The sequence below is a fragment of the Ornithorhynchus anatinus genome, chromosome 21 (genome assembly GCF_004115215.2).
Source record: "Ornithorhynchus anatinus isolate Pmale09 chromosome 21, mOrnAna1.pri.v4, whole genome shotgun sequence".
Lineage (NCBI taxonomy): Eukaryota > Metazoa > Chordata > Mammalia > Monotremata > Ornithorhynchidae > Ornithorhynchus > Ornithorhynchus anatinus.
Genome location: NC_041748.1, coordinates 19199353 through 19221308, shown reverse-complemented (window position 1 = coordinate 19221308; position 21956 = coordinate 19199353). Strand labels below are relative to the sequence as shown.

The 21956-nt window shown below is 44.2% G+C and overlaps 1 protein-coding gene across 2 annotated transcripts in view; it reads right to left on the bottom strand.

The window, feature by feature from the left end:
• Positions 1-21956, bottom strand: part of PITPNB (phosphatidylinositol transfer protein beta) — a 73762-nt gene that overhangs the window by 4312 nt on the left and 47494 nt on the right. For both annotated transcript variants that reach the window (XM_001508729.5, XM_007667529.2), the window contains exons 9-10: positions 6765-6875; positions 2476-2598 (exon numbers count right to left, since the gene is read on the bottom strand). In XM_001508729.5, the coding sequence (XP_001508779.3) occupies positions 2476-2598; positions 6765-6875 (234 nt within the window). The remainder of the gene's footprint in view (positions 1-2475; positions 2599-6764; positions 6876-21956) is intronic.

The window sequence follows — 21956 nt, the reverse complement described above, 5'->3', positions numbered from 1 at the left end:
AAGCTTACAGTCTAGAGAACAGTGCTTGGCACATAGTAAGCACTTAACAAATACCATAATTATTATTATTAAAGCTTACAGTTCCAAGCGGATAAACTCCTCTCCTCAAAAGTGCAAGACTGTAGACTTTATGCTGGTTGTGGGCAGGGAATGTGTTTGTTTATTGTTATACTGTACTCTCCCAAGCCCTTACTACAGTGCTCTGCACACAGGACACGCTCAATAAATAAGATCGAATGAACAACTGAACTGCAGGGGAGAACAGTGCTACTGTACCTAACACCTCCGTTCTGGGAACCTTCCTGGCTAGGGCCAGCACTCATCCTCAGAACTACCTGCATGCCTGAAATATTTGGGAATTACAAGAATTTCCATTCATCACCAGGTATCAAACAGGTGGCAGGGGAATGTGATTATCTTCTGTCACCCTTCGTGCTTAGTGCGTGCTTGGCACCTAGTAAGCAGTTTAACAAAGGCCACGATTAATTCATGCCCTGAAGTGGAAATTCTTTCCTGGAGAAATGAACTCAAAAATGTTTGCCTTGTGAAGCTGAGCTTTATGGGGGAAGAACCCCTGCCCTGGATTAGCGCCTATCCACAGTTCACAGATGTTTGCCAACACATTTGGTTAGTAGACAAATAGCAACAAATAAAAGTCATAAAATACATTATTTATGAAGAGTCCAGGCAACTCAAAAACCGGTTCTGAGCTGTTGGGGACACTGCTAAACTTTTATCAAAATAAACAAAATATTATGATGTGATCAGGACCATTACTGCTTTTAGAAATACTTTTCAATTACTAAAATAAGCTGCACACCTTCTCCCTCACCCATCCTTCCCTTGTGTAAAAGGGAATGCGTTAAGAATAGAGCTTTCTTTATATGGTGGTTAAATGATATACCCTTTAAGTACTTTATAACAAAAAAATTTCATCGGCCAAAATAAAAAGAATCAGGAAGCATTAACTATCCAAATGATGGTAAGACTATTCAATATCAGCTCCTTTTTATATTGTGCTGAAAAAATAGAATGATTTATATGTATTTTCTCTATTTCTTTTTTACCTAAACAAACAGGTTACCTTCTCCCTGCAGACCTTCTGGAAACATATGAAGTGGCATGGCCTAGTGGAAAAGAATCCAAGCCTGGAAATCAGAGGACCTGGCTTTTAATCTTGGTTCCACCACTTGCCTGCTGTGTGACCGCTTAAGTAAGTTAAATTAAGTTAACCACCTAAATCATTTAACTTCTCTGTGCCTCAGTTTCTTCATCTGTAAAATGGAGGTGCGATACCTGTGCTACCTCCTCCTTAAATTGTAAGCTCTGGGTGGGACAGGGACTATGGACAATTGGACTCAAGAGCTTAAAACAGTCAAGTGCTTAGTACAGTGCTCTGCACACAGTAAGCGCTCAATAAATACGACTGAAGGAACTATGGCTGATCTGATTGTATTGTACCTACCTCAGCGCCTAGTACAGTGCTCGGCACATACTAAGCGCTTAACAAATACCAACATTATTATTAGTAGTAGTAGTACTACATGCTTGGCATAGTAAGTGTTTAAATACCACCATATTATTATTATTATCAGTGTTGTTATTACTGTTTTTGTTATTATTATTATTATTATGTTTCCCAAGTTGAAATTCCAGGCATATTTTTCATCTAACTGGGCAAAGATACAGACTGTAAGCACCCTTCTTTGGATGGTCTTTTCCATCCCGGCACCAAGCTGCTACTGAGAGTGAGGCTGGGCCAGTTAGATGTGGGCAAGGAAGTCAATCAGAGGACACTTCTCCAGAGGGGCAATACTGGTCTTTAAGGAAACCGCTTTAGGGCCCACACTGACAGCTGCCTGGAATAGTAACAGCTTGCATTTAGCTTTGGCACCACCGGCCTCATTTTCCTCCTCAAAACAGCCTGTGAGGTCAGGGGGCGGGAGGAGGAACAGGGGAGGGGCAAGTTAGCTGAGAGGGGCGCAAGTTGGAGGAGGATCCCGGGCAACGGGATACTAAAAAGCGGCTTGTCTGGCTATGCCTCTCGCTTTCACAAAAACATGACCTCACCCAAGACCTTATGCCAAAAATCAAAGTTGACCTTGAGGAAAGAAGATATTTTGGAAACTCGTGGAAGTGTTATATTGTCTTTGAGCTTCCTGAAGAAGCCCCAAGAGCATGCCATTTGAGGTGTGAAGTAGTGAAGGGCAAATGACAGATGAGTTCATGGAAGACTAATCTGATGTTTACGGACATCAAGCGGCAAGAAAAACATCGCCTCAATTTTTTCAGTTCGAAATCTGGGCCTGGGAAGCTCCGACACAGCAGGTATCGAGCCAAGTCTAAAATCAGCTGATTCTGGGAACGGTAGATTGGGGGATGGTCATGTTTTTGAATAAATACTAGCCTACCTCAATCTAAACACACACGGAAAAGACAATGAAAGTATTTTCCTCTAGAAAAACAACCTCATACCGCTTCAAGCTCTTTCTGTGTTTCATCCTCCATTCTCCTGATGTCTTCCATACTCAGGTCAATCCACTTGTCGATCCAACAGAAGAGTTGGCGATGAAAGTTCGTAAATATCCTTTTTTCTTGCTTTTAAATAGAAATAAGACAGCATTAGGTGGCAAATACTTTCCAGTTAGCAATGCGGGGATACTTGCAATTGAAATGTAATCACTGTCATTGTATCTAATCATTAACATGTTATTTAGGCCAAAATACTTCTATTCTCCTTTCCCTGATGAGAGAAAAATAGGAGTATTTAGTCAAGGGGGGGGAAAAATCAATTTCTTCCTATTGGCTTGCCATTAGAAATGAAGGCTAAGTCCAACGGTAGTAAAAATGAGAAAGACTTCCATGGGAGAAATCATGGTCTTACTGGGAGTCAATGGCAACTGCTTCAAATTAGAAGCCACTGGAAGGGATTGAGGCAAAAAAAACCCAAAAACTCTGCCACTAAAATGAGACACAATCACCTTGCAGGGAGAGAGCACTGAGCTAGAAGTGGTTTTTATTTACAAAGGGTGGCTCTGTTTAGGAAACTTATTGTTGGCTGCCCAGTTAATTGGCATGAATTTCATCCTTGTCTGCTCTTTTAATTGATCTAAAACAGGTCTGACAAAACTACTCCTCCAGCCCTGACCAGTCACCAGTTGATTTTTCCTTCTATGCCTGGGAAATCTCCATTTAGATTTCCATCCGACACTTAAAAACTCAAGTCCTCATCTTCTCTCCCAAACTCTATCCTTTTGTTAATTTCTTGTCCCAGTCGATGACGTTCTACACTTCTTTTTCTTTGCACTTGCAATGCTGGCGTTCTCTTTTGAGCCTCTTTCCAACTGTTCCTCAAGTCCTGCCATCCTGTTACAGGAGCCCTAATTCATGAATGCATCCCTTTCTCTTTCCATAACAATACTATAATAATAATTGTGGTATTTATTAAGTGCTTACTATGTGCCAGGCAATGTTTTAAGTGCTGGGGTAGATATCAGATAATCAGGTTGGACAAAGACCCTGTCCCACTATTGTTAATTTGAATGTCTTGCTCCCCTGCTAGATCATAAGCTCCCTGCAGGCAAGGGACCATGTCTACTGACTCTACTGTACTCATAAACGCTTAGCCTCGTGCTAAGTAATAACGATGATCTTTATTAACGGCTTACTCCATTTCCAATATGGTGTCTCACATGGGGCTCACAGTCGGAGCGAATGGCACTGAGGTTATCTTATCCCTGTTTTACCAGTAAGTTAGGTGACTTGCCGTGGGTTACACAGCAGAGCCGGGTCTATGGCTCAGCTCTCCCAACTCTCAGCCCCCATGTTCTTTCCACTGGACCATGCTGCCTCAATACAACACAGAAGGTTCAGTGAATATTAATGTTCCTCACAAATATTTCATGGATCAGAGGAGTTGTCTCCACAGGCACTAGTCAAAGCATCATGACTGCATCCTCCAACTCCCGCGACTGCTCCTTTGCTGTTATCACAGCTTTCACTATCACTCCTCTCCCGCCCTTCTGTTCTAAACTTGGGAGTCCAATCACACGCCCTCAACCAAAGCCTACCTGGGCTCCCACTGCCACACTCATCTGGGTTGAGCTCCAGGACTCAGATTCAGAGCTCTCGAGCATCTTCTCCCTCCACCTCCATCCCAGTAATATTTTCCACTGTGCCCATCAATGTCTTCAGCACTTCCTGCTCAAGATACTTCCATCCTTAACTTATCACTCACTCCAATGGCCACACCTGCAATGCCCTCTGAACTCTGCTTTGCCAACTTTGGCTCCTGCCCGCCTTCAAAACCGCTTCCTACATGAAGCTTTTCCTGATTAACCACTATTTTCCACCCCAACCCCCAGTATACTCAGTCACTTCATCCACCATAACTTCTCTTTGTATTACATTGCACCTACTTGTGCTTTGCCATGCATGGTTAACTCCTTGCATTTGAGAGTAAATTTCAAGGCCCGGGTCCCGTTTTAGACTTCTCTTGCATATCCCTTAATCGATCAATTCATCAGTGGTATTTATTGAGCACTTACTATATGCAGAGTACTGTATTAAGGGCTTGGGAGAGTACGATACCACAGATATGTTCCCTACCCTTAACAAGTTTATAGGTTAGAGGGAGAGGCAGACATTAATATCATTTATAAGTATAATTTAAAGATATGTACAAATCTTAACATCAATTACAGTGCTAAGCACAAATTAAGGTGCCAAACACCTCTGATTTTCACCATTATAATAATGGTATTTGTTAAGCGCTTTTTATATGCCAGGCACTGTACCAAGCGCTGGGGTGGAGACAAACAAACCACGTTGGACACCGTACCTGTTCCATATGGGGCTCAGAGTTTCAATCCCCATTTTACAGATGAGGTAACTGAGGCATAGAAAATTGAATTGACTTGCCCAAGGTCACAGAGTAAACAAGTGGCGGGGCAGAATTAGAACCCATGACCTTCTGACTCCCAGACCTATGTTCTTTCCACTACACCATGCTGCTGCTTATAGTAATAATCACATCACATGTAATTACCTTTATCAGCAGCAACTGGCATTCTAGACCTTGGGAACCTACCAAAAAGGTCAATCACGCAGCACCAACCTCAGCAGAGCTTACCATACTTACTGATAATAATGTTGGTATTTGTTAAGCGCTTACTATGTGCATAGCACTGTTCTAAGCACTGGGGTAGATACAGGGTAATCAGGTTGTCCCACGTGAGGCTCACAGTTAATCCCCATTTTATAGATGAGGTAACTGAGGCACAGAGAAGTTAAGTGACTTGCCCACAGTCACACAGCTGACAAGTGGCAGAGCCGGGAGTCAAACCCATGACCACTGACTCCGAAGCCGAGGCTCTTTCCATTGAGCCATGCTGCTTCCCATGATGATAATCGTGGTATCTGTTGAATGCTTATTACCTGCCAAGCCCCATACTAAGCGCTGGGGATATTTCTACTAAGACTTGTACTCAAATTGTGAGATTTTCCAGTGGCCACTAAATGTCGGTTACTGCCCCTTGAGGGGCTAGAGTGACTTCCAATGTACTGGCCAAGTGATATCCCTTTCCCACAAGGGGAGGGCAAAGGAGGCTTTTCTCCCTGCTATGTCCAAGAAGGCAAGTGAAAAGCTTTGAGCACCCTGGATGGACGAAAGGCGCAAAATGGAAATCAGATTAAAGCTGTATTATTTATTAAAATAGTATTTGTTCAGTGCTTACTGTGTGTCAAACACTGTTCTAAGTTCTAGGATAGACACAAGTTAAATAGTTTGGAGAGTCCCTGTACCGCATAGGGCTTACACTCTACGTAGGAGGGAGAATAGGAGAACTGAGGCACAGAGAACTGAAGTAAGTTGTCCAAGGTCGCACAGCAAGCACTTGGTAGAGCCGGGATCAAAATCCAGGTCCTCTGACTTCCAGGCTTGTGCTCTAACCACTAGGTCAGGCTGCCTCTATGAGACTTCCCAATTAGTTTTCGGGCAAGCGAAAACCTCTTGCTTCCTCTTGGCTAACAGCATTCTGTGATGACTGGAACTCTAACTTGCTACATACTCTTTGCTAGCAAACAAAGCCTTTCAAGTAGAGTTTCTTTCTTTTTTTTTGCAACATAGAAATTGGGAGTATAAACTCATTGTGGGCAGGGAATGTGTCTGTTTATTGTTATTGAAATAATAATAATAATACTTGTTAAGCGCTTACTATGTGCCAAGCGCTGTTTTAAGCACTGTGGTAGATACAAGTTAATCAGATTGGACACAGTCCCTGTTCCATATGGGGCTCACACTTTAAATTCCCATTTCACAGATGAGGTAACTGGGGCACAGAAGTAACTGGCCCAACGTTCCACAGCAGACAAGTGGAGGATCCGGGATTAGAACCCAGGTCCTTCTAACCCAAGCGCTTAGCACAGTACTCTGCACATAGTAAGTGCTCAATAAATACAACTGAATGAACAACTGAATGAATGACCTGTCACCTTCTAACTTTTTCAGGAAGGAGAACCACCATTTTTTTGCCCCATGTAGATCTAAATTCTGTGCAGCGATAGCTCGTTTCAACGAACCACAGGGATTAGTAAGAAGAGTGGATGGAGTTCTCACACAGTTGCCGCAGGATTTACTGCAGTATATTTTATCCAATTCACCAAACAGAACCCCTCATTATAATGGAACAGCCACTATGGCAAATCTCCCTCTGGCATTTTTTTTTTTTTTTAATAAAGGTCAGTTTTTTTAAAGTAGGCCTTACCTTTTGGATAAAGTTTTCTACCTTATTCTGCAGTCCCCACCATTTGAATTTGATGGTGACCAGCTTGTAGGCACACATCTGAGGACAGTCTTCGTTGCTTGCCAGTTCTTTCTAGGGGAGGAAAATGAAAAAGGAGAATATTTTAAACATGTTTTGAATTATAATCCTCCCCTAAGTCCAGAGATCATTTGGACATTGAAAAAAAACCCCAAAACTTAAGGTGACTGGCTTTAATTTAGATTTTGGGGACTTTTAAATCATTTCCAAACCCAAGGAGCAAAATCTCCCCGCTGTCTCCCTCCTCCCCAGGACTGGGGCTCCGACCCAATTTTCAGGTTCATTAAGTACGTGGTTCGGCTCCAAGCCCCCGCAGTTCCAAGGGCCCGTTAAACTTCAAATTCTGTCCAAGTCGCAACCATGTTGAACATCTTATAATGAATTGTTCACACGCTGCTATGATCTCCCTCCCACTGTGAGGGTAGAAGGCAGTCCAACAGAAAGAGATTAAGAACGTCAGTCTCCCTCTGCGGCAACTGGAACTTTTCAGGGGATTCAATTTGAAAATGGAAGGAGAAGAGCCTGTTTGTAGACAGGTCCACTAGAAGCCGGGTGGGCCTCTTTTCCTTTTGCTCAGGCCACTGGGGGCTGCCCACTCCCAAGTGAAGAGGTTGCGGTGCGAGGAGGAAGAGTACTCAAGGTGGGGGGGAAGCAGCTGTGCCACTTGTTTGCTCCTTGCTGTCCAGGACCCATTCAGAAATCCCCAACGGTTCGGTTATTAGGGACTGTATGGTTTCCTCTAGACTGTGGGCTCCCTGTGGGAAGGAAATATGGTTTTTTTAAAATATTTCATAAGCGCTTACTCTATGCCACTCATCGTACTAAGCGCTGGGGTAGAAATGAGCTAATAAGGTCGGACACAGTCCCTGTCCCACATGGGTCTCAGTCCCCACTTTACAGATGAAGAAACTGAGGCCGAGAGAGTGAAGTGACTTGCCCAAGGGCACATAGCAGACAAGTGGCAGAGCCAGGATGAAAACTCAGGTCCTTCTGACTCCCAGGCCCATGCTCTTTCCACTAAGTCACGCTACTTCTCATGCTGCTTCTACCTACTCAGTTGTATGGTACTTTCCAGAGTGCTTAGTCCAGTGCTCTGCACACAGCTAGCGCTCAATACATACCACTGAATGACTGACTGATTGACTCAATGGGCAGAGATTGCTGGCGGCACCTGTGGCAGGCTAGGATTCGGATAAGGCATCATGGGTAGAGGGGCATGCGTTCCCACCAGCAACTGATGCCTTCCAAAGGCTGGTACAAATCACAGGGTGGGCTGGGTTCGGCTTCCAGGATGGATTTTTGTCCCTCTCCAGGCAACGCCAACAATCGGGACTATTTACTGAATGCTCATTCTGGGCAGAGTGCTGTACTGAGCATTTGGGAGCATATCACAGAGTTAGTTGACCTAAGTCCTGGCCATAAGAAGCTTACAGTCTATTAATTATGGCATTTGTTAAGAGCTATGTGAAGCTTACAGTCTATTAATTATGGCATTTGTTAAGAGCTATGTGCCAGGAACTGCACTAATCACTGGGGTGGATACAAGGAAATCAGGTTGGACACAGTCCCTATCCCATGTGGGGCTCACAGTCTCAATTTCTCATTTTACAGATGAGTTAACTGAGGCACAGAGAAGTAAACTGACTTGCCCAAGATCTCACAGCAGACAAGTGGCGGAGCCAGGATGAGAACCCATGACCTTTGAAGGCTCCCAGGCCCGTGCTCTCTCCAGTATGTCAACCTGGTTCTGTCTACTGCTTTCCAGCTGTGTGACTTTGGGCAAGTCACTTAACTTCTCTGTGCCTCAGTTACCTCATCTGTAAAACGGGGTTTAAACCTGTGAGCCCCACGTGGAACATCCTGATCACCTTGTATCCCCCAGTGCTTAGAACAGTGCTTTGCACATAATAAGCGCTTAACACATACCACCATTTTATTTTTATTTTTACTGAGGGCAGAGTGCTGTAGTAAGCACCTGGGAAAGTAGAAAGGAGTTGATAGGCATGAACTCTGTTCTCAGGGAGATTACAGTCTAGCGGTAGAGTCACAAAAGCATAATGCACACAATGTGGAAAACAAATCCCACATATTTAGTTTGTATGGGGTATGTACATCCCCCTAGTTGCTACACATAACCTGAAAAGGCTTTCGCCAAAAATCAAATGAACAGAAGAATCTGGTTTAGTCTTCTCTTTTAAAAAATTCTATTACAGTATCACGTCCAGTTAGTGTGCTTTTTTAATTGCTTTTTTTAAGCACATGCAGTGTATCAAGCACTGTTTTGAGCGCTGGGGAAGATAAAAGTTAATGAGGTTGGCTAAGGTCCCAGTCCCATATGGGGCTTGCAGAATAAGTAATAATAATAATAATGTTGGTATTTGTTAAGCGCTTACTATGTGCCGAGCACTGTTCTAAGCGCTGGGGTAGACATAGGGGAATCAGGTTGTCCCACGTGGGGCTCACAGTCTTAATCCCCATTTTACAGATGAGGGAACTGAGGCACGGAGAAGTTAAGTGACTTGCCCACAGTCACACAGCCAAGTGGCAGAGCTGGGATTCGAACTCATGAGCCCTGACTCCAAAGCCCGTGCTCTTTCCACTGAGCCACGCTGGGGGGTACAGGTACAGCATCCCCATTTTATAGTTGAGGAAACACAGGCACAGAGAAGTGACTTGCCCAAAGTTGCACAGTAGGCAAGTGGAGGGGCCAGGATTAGAACCCAGGTTCTCTGACTCCCCAGCCCATGCTCTTTCCGCTAACCCACGCTGCTACCCAGTTCCAGGGAATTACTCATAAAATGTAGGTTAAAGGGCGTTATGTGTCTTTGTATAGCATCTGCATATAGCAGAACCACCTCTTGCTATTATTTTGACTGTCAGATTTATTAAGCGTGCTCGACACTGTGTGAAGTGCTTGAGCAGAAACTAGGTAAGGTGAGACCCAATCCCTGTCCCTCAGGAGAACAACATCTAAGAGGTAGGGAGGCCAGGTACCTTATCTCCATTTAACAGATGAGGAAACAGAGGCCCGGAGAGGCTTCATATGCCAATCCCAAAGTCAGTGCTAGAGCTGGGACTAAAACCTAAGGTTCCTGAACCCCTCCCCAGTCTTTCCATTGTACTGCTGTTTTGACTTAATGAGTCAATCAATGGTATTTATTGAGTGCTTATACTGTGGGCAGAGCACCGTACTAAGCACTTGGGAGAGTATGATATGGCAAATTTGGTTGTCCCGATCCTTACAAGGACTTACAAGGAGCTTACAGTCTAAAGAGGGATACAGACTCTAGACCGTACCTCATTATGGGTAGGGAACCTGTCCACTAATTCTGTAGTATTGTACTCTCCCAAATGCTTAGTACAGTGTTCTGCACACAGTAAGTGCTGAATACATTCCACTGACTGATAAGGTAAATTACAGCTAAGGGAAATGAGAGAGTATAAGGATTTAGAGTGGGGATCGGGAGACTAGTGGTTTCAGGGGTACAGATTCAAGGGCAGAGGCTACTGTAACCAACATCCCAAATTCAGCTTCAGGATATAGAAAAGTGCCACAATGTTGATAAATACAAGTACTTACTTCAGTGCTCCGCACATAGTAAGTATTCAATAAATACCACTGATTGATGGATTCACTGCATCCCCCTTTAGCACTCTGCATGCTACCATTTCCATCAGCAACAGTACTGAGCCCCGGTTTTGCCAAAACTGGCACTAGGTGGAGTGGGGGAAGTACAGAAGTATGAGGTGTGATCTGGGGCTAACAGTCAAATGGAGATCAAAAATGCATATAGGTAATATTTTGCATATAATCCGGGTAACACGGAAGACCAAAGAAATGTCTTTGGTGACAAAGCCAAACCTCATGTACTGTGACAGAATAGCAGACAGGCAGGAGGAAGAAGCAGAACACCCTCAAGCACTAAAGGGAGGGAATGGAGCCTCTGAGTTACCTTCCCGGGCTCCCAATGGATCTAGTGGGCCCCCACAATCTGATTCGATCATGCCCTGGGTACCATGAGCTGCATCCGCCCACCATGACGATTTCAACATCACCAGTCACCTCTGACCCTGCTGTAACACTGCTTGGGGAGCCTCCCACCCAGTTGGATGTTTTTGTTTTTTAAATCGCATCTGTTAAGCACGTACAGTGTGCCAGGCACTGTTCTAAGCGCTGGGGTAGATACAAGCTAATCTGGTTGGACACAGTCTCTGTCCACGTGGGGCTCATAGTCTTAACCCTCATTTATCAGATGAGGGAATTGAGGCACAGAAGTGAAGTAATAATAATAATAATTGTGGTATTTGTTAAGTGCTTATTGTGTGCCAGGCACTGTATTAAGCGCTGGGATGGATACATGCAAATCAGGTTAGACACAGTCCCTGCCCCAAGTGGGGCTCCCAGTCTCAATCCTCATTTTACAGATGAAGGAACCGAGGCACTGAGAAGTGAAGTGACTCACTCAAGATCACACAGCAGATAAATTGAAGGGCTGGGATTAGAACCCAAGACCTTCTGATTCCTAGATACAAGCTCTAACCATGATGCAAGTGACTTTTCTAGGGTCACGCGGCGGGCAAGTGGTTGTGCCGGCATTAGAACCCAGGTCCTTCGGACTCCCAGGCTCATGCTCCATCCACTAGGCCACATTGCTTCTCAAGGCTGACCACTGAGGTTTGTGGGCTGCACCCCTTCTAAGCCCACTGTGGGCAGCGAATGTGTCTGTTCTATTGTCCTCTCCCAAGCGCTTAGTACAGTGCTCTGTGCACAGTAATCGCTCAAGAAATACGACTGACTGCTCATAGAGACTGTAGACCTGGGACACCCGCTCCCCAATTCACTAGGCTTGGCAGTGGCTTTGTCTTGTGAGCCAGCCAGTTCCAGGACATTCTCCCCTACCTGCCCCCAGATTTTCCGGACAGAAAAGCCAGGCCCCAGTGGAATGAGTCCCCATTAGCAAGCGCTTGGCTCGCTGTACTAATCTTAATCGCCTCAGGTAAGAAAAGCAATCCCCACCTCATTTGTTACTGTTCCAGCTGCCTCTGAAAAGCTCGTCCGCTAACGCTTCGGCCTCCAGCAAAACTGGATTGAGGTAACAAAGGCTCAGTGCTCTTTCTCCACCCTCACCCTTCCTCCCCCACTCCATGATTACCTGGGATCTACCCCAGAGGTTGGTACAGAGCCTGGCATATGGTAAGGGCTTAACAAATAGCATTAAAGGAAAAAAAAATCTCCGGACCTCTTAAGAACAAAAGAACACTGAGATCCTGTCAAGTTAATAATAATAATAATAATAATGATAATAATAATAACAATAATAATAATGTTGGTATTTGTTAATCACTTACTATGTGCAGAGCACTGTTCTAAGCACTGGGGGAGATACAGGGTAATCAGGTTGTCCCACGTGAGGCTCAGTCTTCATCCCCATTTTACAGATGAGGCAACTGAGGCCCAGAGAAGTTATGTTACTTGCCCAGTCACACAGCTGAGAAGTGGCAGAGCCAGGATTCGAACCCATGACCTGTGACTCCCAAGCCTGGGCTCTTTCCACTGAGCCACACTGCTTCCCAAGTCGACAGACCAGGTGGGGACCAAGCTGTTCACTTTATCCTGCTGCTTTCTCTTCACCTAATAACTGTGGTATTTGCTACGTGCTAACTATGTGCCAAACACTGGGCTAAGGGCTGGGAGTAGATACAATGCAATCAGATCAGACCCAGTCCTTGTTCTGCATGGGGTTCACAATCTAAGGGCTAGGGAGGAGCAGCATCACCTAGTGGAAAGAGTCCAGGCCTGGGAGGCAGAGGACCTAGGTTCTAATCCATGACTCCGTCACTTGTCTGTTGCGTGACCTTGGACAAGTCTCTTAACTTTGCTATGCCTGAGTTACCTCAACTGAAAAGTGGGGATTAAGACTGTAAGGTAATAATACTAATAATGATGATGGTATTTGTTAAGCGCTTACTTTGTGCCAAGCACTGTTTTAAGCACTGGGAAGATACAAGATAACCAGGTTGTCCCATGTGGGACTCACAGTCTTAATCCCCAATTCCCAGATGAGGTAACTGAGGCACAGAGAATTTAAGTGTCTTGCCCAAAATCACACAGCTGACAAGTAACAGATCCAGGATTAGAACCCACGACCTCTGACTCCCAAGCCCTTGCTCTTTCCACTGAGCCACGTTGATTAGCTTGTATCTACTCCAGAACTAGAGTTCCTGACACATAAGGTTTAACAAACACCATTAAAAAAAAAAAAAGATATTCTAGCCTTGCCACTGCAGTGATTACTTGTGCTACTCACTAGATTCCACACATTCTTTCAACTTTCATCCAATTTTATTAGCAGCTATTTCATATCAACTCTCACCACATTGAGCTTTAACCTCTATTAGCAGCCCTTCCTAGGACAGATTCAGACTGCTCTTTCCAAAGATATGGGAGCACAAAACATTTGGGAAACTTAACTCGTGTTGACCCAACTGAAATCACCAAATCTCGGGTCTTCAAAATCAGACTAATAATAATAATAATAGCATTTGTTAAGTGCTTACTATATTCCAGGCACTATTCTATGTGCTGGGGTGAATAAAAGCAAATTGAGTTGGACATAGTACCTGTCCCATGTGGGGCTCACAGTCTTACCTCCCATTTTACAGATGAGGTAACTGAGGCACAGAAGGGGAATTAGAGCCTATGACCTAAAGACTAAAATGGTCTATCATAAAGATGGGCTTTGATATGACGACTGCAGATCATTTCTTTTTCTAGCAGTAAAATTATTTATGGTACTTGTTAAGTCTTTACTATATGCCAAGGACAGTTCTAAGCACTGGAGTAGATACAAGTTAATCAGTTTGGACCCAGTCGCTGCCCGGCATGGGGCTCACAATCTAAGTAGAAGGCCCAGAGAAGTAAAGTGACTTCCCCAAGGTCACCCAGCAGACAAGTGCCAGAGCTGGGATTAGAATCCAGGTCCTCTGACTCTCAAGCCCATAACCTTTCCACAAGGCCATGCTGCTTCTCTCAGTGAACAACAGCCACGGCGATAATAATCATCATGGCATTTCTTAATTGCTTACTATGTGCCAAACATTATGCTAAGTGCTAAAATAGATTTAATCCAACTGCAACCAAGAAGCCTGCAGAGTGAAAGCCCCCCTGCCTGGAAAACTCCTCACAATTGTAGTCACCACCCACCCTGATGATGGACCCCTTTCCCCCCGCTGGTCTTCCGGAACTCGTCAACACTGAGGTTGGGGACTTTATGGCATTGGCTGTGGTGACTGTTGGACTCTGAAAAACCCAGAGTAGGGGTAGCGGGGAACTAGGAACATGAACTCTTGGGGTGCCGATTATTGTCCTTGTCTCTTCAAACTGTTTTTCTGCTTTTTGTTGTTTCACCTTTCCCAGTGAGGTCTCTTGAAGGCCAAGGAATCTAGCCTAACTTTCCCCAATCAATTTATTGAGACCTTTCTGAGTGGAGAGCACTGTCTAAGTGCTTGGGAGGGTACAGTATAACAGAGTTGATAGACACATTCCCTGCCCATAACCAAGTTAATACAGTCGAGAGGAAACCCCCAGCAATTAGACAATCCTATTTATTGAGCACGTATTGTGTGTAGAGCACTGTAATAAAGGCTTGGGAGAGTACAGTATAACAATATAACAAAAACATTCCCTGACCACAACTACTTTATAGTAGGTGCTTAATAGTAGTAAGAGTAATAGAATTTATTAGGCGCTGACCAGGGTCAGCGCAACGCATTGGGGGTTAGGGGAGCCCAGACTAAAACTTGATTCGGCTCCTGATCCCAAGGGGCCCACAATCGAGGGCAACAGGCACACGGGGAAGGATGACATGACAAAAATACAAAGACAATAAAAAAAGACAAAGACAACGATATATATACACACAAGAGGGATGGAGAACTGTGGCTAGAGTAGCAGCGCTAGGCTACTCTTACTTCTGCTGAAGATCCCGACAGCTCCGAAGACTGGTAAAGAAATTCCTCTTCTAGTGCGCACGCTAATGGCCCAACAAATTCAAGGCTTGGGTGTTCTGACGGCAAATGCCTTCAGGAAAAAGATGCAGGAGCTTTTATTTAAGAAATGAAAGTATGAAGCACGACCTCTCTGTGCCTCAGAAGCACAGTGATTTAAGAGCAAGGTAATACCACCTTCTGATATTTTTTCCCCAGCAGTACCTGCACTGAATAGTAATCTGTCTCTAGGAGGCTTTCTCCAATTAATTTTCCTCTCTCCAAGGTCATGGCCTCCCAATTACCATCTCAGTCAGCACTTAGGCACTAACAACCCCAATTAGCACTTTCCTACATATCCATTTACACACTCCATTTAAACACTTATTTATTCACTTATCCATCTTCCCGTTCTTTCTTTCCTCCTACCTGTAAAATAATTTGGGGTCTCTCTCTCCTGCTCCCCTTTTAAATTATAAACTCCCAGAGGGCAGGGATTATGGCTTTTACCTCGACTGCGCTCTCCTGAGCGCTTAATACCGTGCTCTGCACATATTAGGCCCTCAAAAGATACTACTGATGGATTGGATAATTGCATTTTGTGGGATTCCAAAACACTAGCCACTTAAAGAACCGGCCTAAAGAGATATTTAGAACACCAAACGTCCTTCATCACAGGAGGCCCAAACAGTCACTTCAAAAAAAAAATTACTTTATCAATTTAATAAAGCTTGTAAACTATGAATTTGTACTGTTGACATTAACTCTTTGGGAAGAAACCAATTACTTTAGGTTGTTTTTGTTTTTTTTTAAAAAAAAGGTTAACTTGATTTGAGGGAATATATTTCTATTGAAATTTAAACAATTTAAATAATTCTCTGCTAGGCTGCAAAATCTATGAGGGCAGGGATTTTGTCTACTAATAGTCTTGTACTCTCACAAGTGCTCAGCACAGTGTAAGCACTCAATAAAGGTTTTGATTAAATGTGTACGGTATTTTATGGTTAAAAGGGTGTTTTAAGGTCAACATTAACTCTTGCTCTGAACATTCCTGAAGTTTACAGAATCATCCACATTTTACAGGAGAACACCCAGAAGGTTTATCAAATTTCCCTAAATTGACAAAAATGATCAATTTTTTCCCTAAAAATTCAATCCAATTTCCCTAAATTGACCAAATTGATAAAAAATAAGTATTATGGGAGTCAGGATTTACAATCCCGGGGGCTACTTCCGCATCTTTCAGGGTGCCTACATACTAGTTCAGTAAACTGCTAGCACTGACAGCTCCGCCTACATCCTGGGGAAAAGTGCCTACCTACTCTGTTCTACTGTACTCTCCCAAGCACAGTAAACCCTCGATAAATACAACTGACTGATTGAAACTGCAAATGGCCTGAAACCAAATCAATCAATCCACGTTAATTACTGAGCACCTGCCGTGTGCAGAGCACTGTACAAGGCCATGGAAGAGTCCAAAACAACTTGAGTTGGTAGACACGGTCCCTGCCCTCAAGGAGTTTAGACCCACGTGGACCCCCGTTGACTCTCAAATTAGGGGAGCCCCTTGCATGACATCTTTACCAAATTACATCGCAAACATAATTACAAAGTGTTAAATTTTTCACATGAGAAGCAACATGGCCCAGTAAAAGAGCATGGATCTGGGAGTCGGAGAACCTGGGTTCTAATCCTGCCTCTGCCACGTGTCTACTCTGTGACCTCGGGTCAGTCAATTTCTTGGTGCCTTGGCTACCTCATTTGTAAAATGGGGATTAAACCCTACTCCTTCCTACTTAGACTGTGAACCCCAAGTGGGTCAGGGACTGTGTCCAATCTAACCTGTACCTATGCCAGTGTTCCGCATAAGGTAAATGCTTCACAAGTACCATAATTATTATAATAATTACACCTTTCTTCTTTAAAAAAAAAAAATGGACCACTTAGCCCCATCTGAAGAGCAACCAAAAGGCCAAAAGTAGCCAGAAGACAAGAGGGGAGGGAGACAGAGAGGAGAAAAAGGGCTCCACAGTCTCCTTTTCCAACACTCTTTGTCTGAGGCTCAGTAGTGGATGGCCTCTAGCTATGTTTGTGTAAAGAAGGGAGGGAATTTAGGGAGAGCTTTGGCCCCAGCTGCCCCTCATTAAGTGCAACAAGCTTTTGTCTTTCAGGAGAAACTGTAACCCACAATAACAGAACTGTATTTCCAACAGATATTGATTGAGCTTCTGCTGAATGCAGATCACTTCACTAAGCGCTCGGTAGAATATAAGAGAGCAGTTTTGACAGGACCCCTCCGCAAGGAGTTTACGATCTAGCCGGGAGTCACACCCAACTCATTATCAGAGAAGAGGAAGATGTGCTTTAAGAGTAGGGATTGGAAATTCAGACGTATAAAACTGAAATGAGAAGTTGGGAGTGCACAGGTGCTGAGATGGGGCTTCCTTTGGCAAGAAAAATCACAAAAACTGATTTTCCCAGTTAGGAGAGATCTTTGGTATCGGTTTACCATTAAAAGAAGATGCCCTGGCCAAAATGCAGTAGTAGAAGGAAAATCACCTAGAAAACAATCAATCAAGCAATGGTATTCACTGAGCGCTTACTGAGTGCAGAACACTGTATTAAGCACTTGGGGAAGTCCAATACAGCAGAGTTGACAGTTAGGATCTCTGACCACAGGAGTTTACATGAAGGAATCAAGGTGAGAAATTTTTTCACAAGACACTGGAATGGGTAATAATAATAATAATGACAATAATGATTGCATTTCTTAAGTGCTTACTGTGTGCCAGGTACTGTACTAAGCGCTGAGGTGGACACAACCAAATCGAGTTAGACACAGTCCCTTGTCCCTCATGGGACTCACAGTCTTAATCCCCATTTTACAGATGAGGTAACTGAGAACCAGAGAAGAAGTGACTTGGCCATGGTCAAACAGCAGGCAAGTGGCTGAAGCGGGATTAGCACCCATGACCCTCTGACTCCCAGTCCCGTGGTCTATCCACTATACCATGCTGCTTCTCTAGTGACGTAGCCAAGCTGGTGTCACTGGGAAGAAAAAGAGTAACACTAATACAGCAGGGTAAGGCATGCGAACCTAAGAGAAATGTTGGGTGCCTTGTCCAACAGTTTTGCCTTGAAGCAAAAAATTTCATACACTATAAATCACTCTCCCATTACTATGCACAAGAGCCACGTTTGATTGAGTGTTAATGCCTAAATAATAGAAAACATGAAAGAAATGTATTCCTTGAAAAAAAAATCCTACCTTCATGGGATAAGTACACATACATTACACCTAAGATTTCAAATAAAACAAGCTTTCGACAAAAGATACATAATGGCAGATTAAAAGGAAACAAATAGGTTTTAGGCCTTATCTAAAATGACATCCAACTTCATTCCTCGGCACTGGACCGGACTAAGATCCTTAATGATACGGTTGAATCAAATTGCAGTATTAAGACACGGAATGGATTTTCGTCAGATCTGCTCGGAGCTCTTTCTAAATTATTATTATGTGGGATTGATTGTTTACATTATTGTCTGCCACCCCACCCCTCCCACCCCCCGACTGTAAACTCGTTGTGGGAGCAAAACTTGTTTACCAACTCAGTTGTGTAATGCTCTGCCAATAGTGAGCCCTCAATAAATACCACTAATGATGAGTGGGAACACAGTTTCTTCCCTGAAGATGCTGATCTCTTTTCCCATAATTCATAAATTAGTAAATATTCCCACCCAAAAGAATCGGAAGTTTAACAGATGAAGAACTGCTTGAATTAACAAGCAATCTTCAACTGTACAGTCAGACTTCACATCCCTGTCATGCCACCTCATTGTCGGCAGTCAAAAACTTTTAGGCAGATCTCTTTACTTCCATTGTACGATCTGAATTACAGCCCTATTCCGGTTGATGAATGCACTGTCTTGGCCCTATTAGAAGTACAGCTGTTTTGGAGAAGAATAATAGCTCGCCATCGGTGTTATCAGCTAATAGTGGGAAATAGCGTCTGCTAGAGGATAGAGCACAAGCCTGGGAGTCAAGAGGACCTGGGTTCTAATCCCAGCTCCGCCACTTCTCTGGCTGGCAAGTTACTTATCTTCTCTGGGCCTCAATTACCTCCTCTGTAAAATGGGGATTGGCCTAGTGGAAAGAGCTCAGGCTTGGGAGCCAGAGGACCTGGGTTCTAATCCCAGCTCCACCACTTGTTTGCTGTGTGACCCTGAGGAAGTCACTTCACTTCTCTGGGCCTCAGTGACCTCAACTGTAAAATGGGGATTAAGACTGTGAGCCCAAGTGGGATTAAGACTGTCCAAAATGATTATCTTGTATCTACCTCAGCACTTAGGACAGAGTCTGGCAAAGAGTAAGTCCTTAACAAATTCCATAAAAAGGGGGAAGGGCGGACTAGCAACAGAGACATAAGGTCAGATAAAATAAAACATTAAGGCAATAGGTCACAACTGGAGAGTTTCCAGTCTTGGGTATAGGAGGCAGAGTCATGCAGAGGCCTACCCCTTCAATTCCTAGCTTGGGCAGTGGCTAGAGAGTGGAACGCAATCTCCTACAAGTCAAAACTCACCCATGCTGGGCAGGAGTGGCATGGGAGAGAGTTGAGGTTGGAGACTCAAGTTTACAGCACGGAAGGAGGCAATGGTAACCACTTCTGTATTTTTACCAAGAAAACTCTATGGATCCAGTACCAGAACGATTGCAGATGGAGAACGGGGCAGTCTGGGAGAGATGTGTCTATGGGTTGAAGATGACTCGAAGGCATAAAATAAGAGAAAATGGGGATTAAGACTGTGAGCCCCATGTGGGACAGGGACTGGGTCCAACCTTATTACCCTGTATCTACTCCAGGGCTTAGAACAGCACCTGACACATAGTAAGTGCTTAACACATACAATTAAAAAAACAAAACCACGGGAATAGCTCTTGTGCTTCTGTGATATGTTCCCAAGCCCTTAGGGCACTGCATTGCACCCAGTGGATCCTCAATGAATACCACTAACCCAGTAATCCTGCTGCTGGTGCAGTGGAAAGAGCACTACGAGACCTGAATTCCAGTCATTCATTCAATCGTATTTATTATGCGTTTACTGTGTGCAGAGCACTGTACAAAGCGCTTAGTTCTTCCTGTAGCTGGCTAACACGGGGGGCCAGACAGCCCATGCATGTGGAAGCGGGATGGCCCAGAGGAAAGAGCAAGGGCCTGATAGAAGGATCTGGGTTCTGATCCCTACGCCACCCACTTGTTGACTGTGTGACCTTGGGCAAGTCACTTCACTTCTCTGGGCCTCAGTTACCTCATCTGTAAAATGGGAATTAAGACTATGAGCCCCAGGAGGGGCAGGGTCTGTGTCCAACCCGATCCGCTTGTATCCATCCCAGTGCCTAGTACAGTGACTGGCACAGAGTAAAAGCTTAACAAATGCCACAATTACTACTATTATCATTATTATTAGGCCACATGCTGCCTCACCTGCCTCTTCGCTCCCTGCACGTTGGGCCCTGGTGGGAACACAACAACGCTGGGCCCTGATGGGAATGCAACAGGCCGGGAGAAGAGAGAGTAACTGTGGCACTACATAAACTGCTAGCCCGAGAACTGTACAATACAATTATATTGTGCTCTCCCAAGAGCTTAATACAGACAGTGATCTGCACATAGTATGCACTCAAATAAATTCCAGAGTGACTGATTGAATCAATTCCTCTCCACGAGTTCTCTGCCCTGAAATCTCAGGAACAGGGCTCTTGCATCATTTCTAATGGGAGGTTTCAACACTAATAATAATAATGAATAATAAGAGTTGTGGTACTTGTTAAGCACCTACATGTGCTAGGCACTGTATTAAGACCTGGGGTAGATATAAGCGAAGTGGGTTGGACACAGTCCCTGTCCTACATGGGGCTCCCAAAAAATCCCCATTTTCCAGATGAGGGAAATGAGGCCCAGAGAAGTTAAGGGACTTGACCGAGGTCACACAGCAGACAAGTGGGAGAGCTGGGATTGGAACCCATCGCTTTCGGACTCTCAGGCCCATGCTCTATCTACTGGGTCACACCACTCCTCCGCCTGAACTCTAAGAATCAATTGATCACTGGTGTTTATTGAGCTCTTAACAAGTGCTGAGCCCCATAAAAAGCTCTTAGAAGAGTGCAATACAGGAGAGTTAGTAGACATGAGCACTGTCCTGAAGGAGCTTACAGCCTAATGGACTTGTCCAGTGTACAGCTTCAAGCACTTAGTAGTAGTGGTAATATTATTTAATAAATGCTTCTGGGCACAGAACACTGTACTAGGAGTTCCTCTGATGAAATCAACCATAGCAAATATCCCTTGCCTTAAATTAATGAATGTTCACTAGACTCTGAATAAGCAAATGGACAGGAAGGACGCTGAACACTGCAGTAGCAGCACTCTCTTACTCCACAATCATTTGCTATAGAAAAATGTTGGGGAAAACGCTCTGATATAATGCTAGGAATAGGAATCAAATGCATTTTGAGACTATCCGTTTGGAGATTAAACACTGAATACTGCATAAAAAAAGGACACTTGGGGAATACGCTTTTCACTTTAGTCATCCGAGTTGGGTGACATTTTTCAGTTCTTGTAAATTCCTACACATGGGGTTACGTAAGGCAAGGATTTCCAACTTAGTTACCATAACCCTGTGTCACTTCTGGGCATATCCTCTGAACTCTATTATTTTCCCTAAGTGTCATTTATTTCAGCACCTGTTTCTCTCTTTGTACTCTAAGTTCCTTGAGAGCTGGGATCGTGTCTTCTAACTGCTCTAAACTCTCCAAAGCGCTTAGTATAGTGCTGGGCACATATTGGATGCTCAACGAAAACTCTGGTCAATTACATTCTACAAAGATGTCTTTGCTTGCCTCTCCCCTTATTTCCCCACCCACCCCCACCCCTACCTCCCCGCCCCTCTCTCTCTCACAGACATATGCACATACTCTGCCCCTTTCCTGAAAATGAATTTCAAGGCTTCAGTTTGCTCCAATCAGCGTGTTGGGCATTCCATAAAACGCTTCATCACCCATGGAGAATACTCCAATTAAGTCCCCAAACTCTCCAGGGCTTACGGAAAGCTCCTTTAATGAACCGCTATGACAATGGTTTG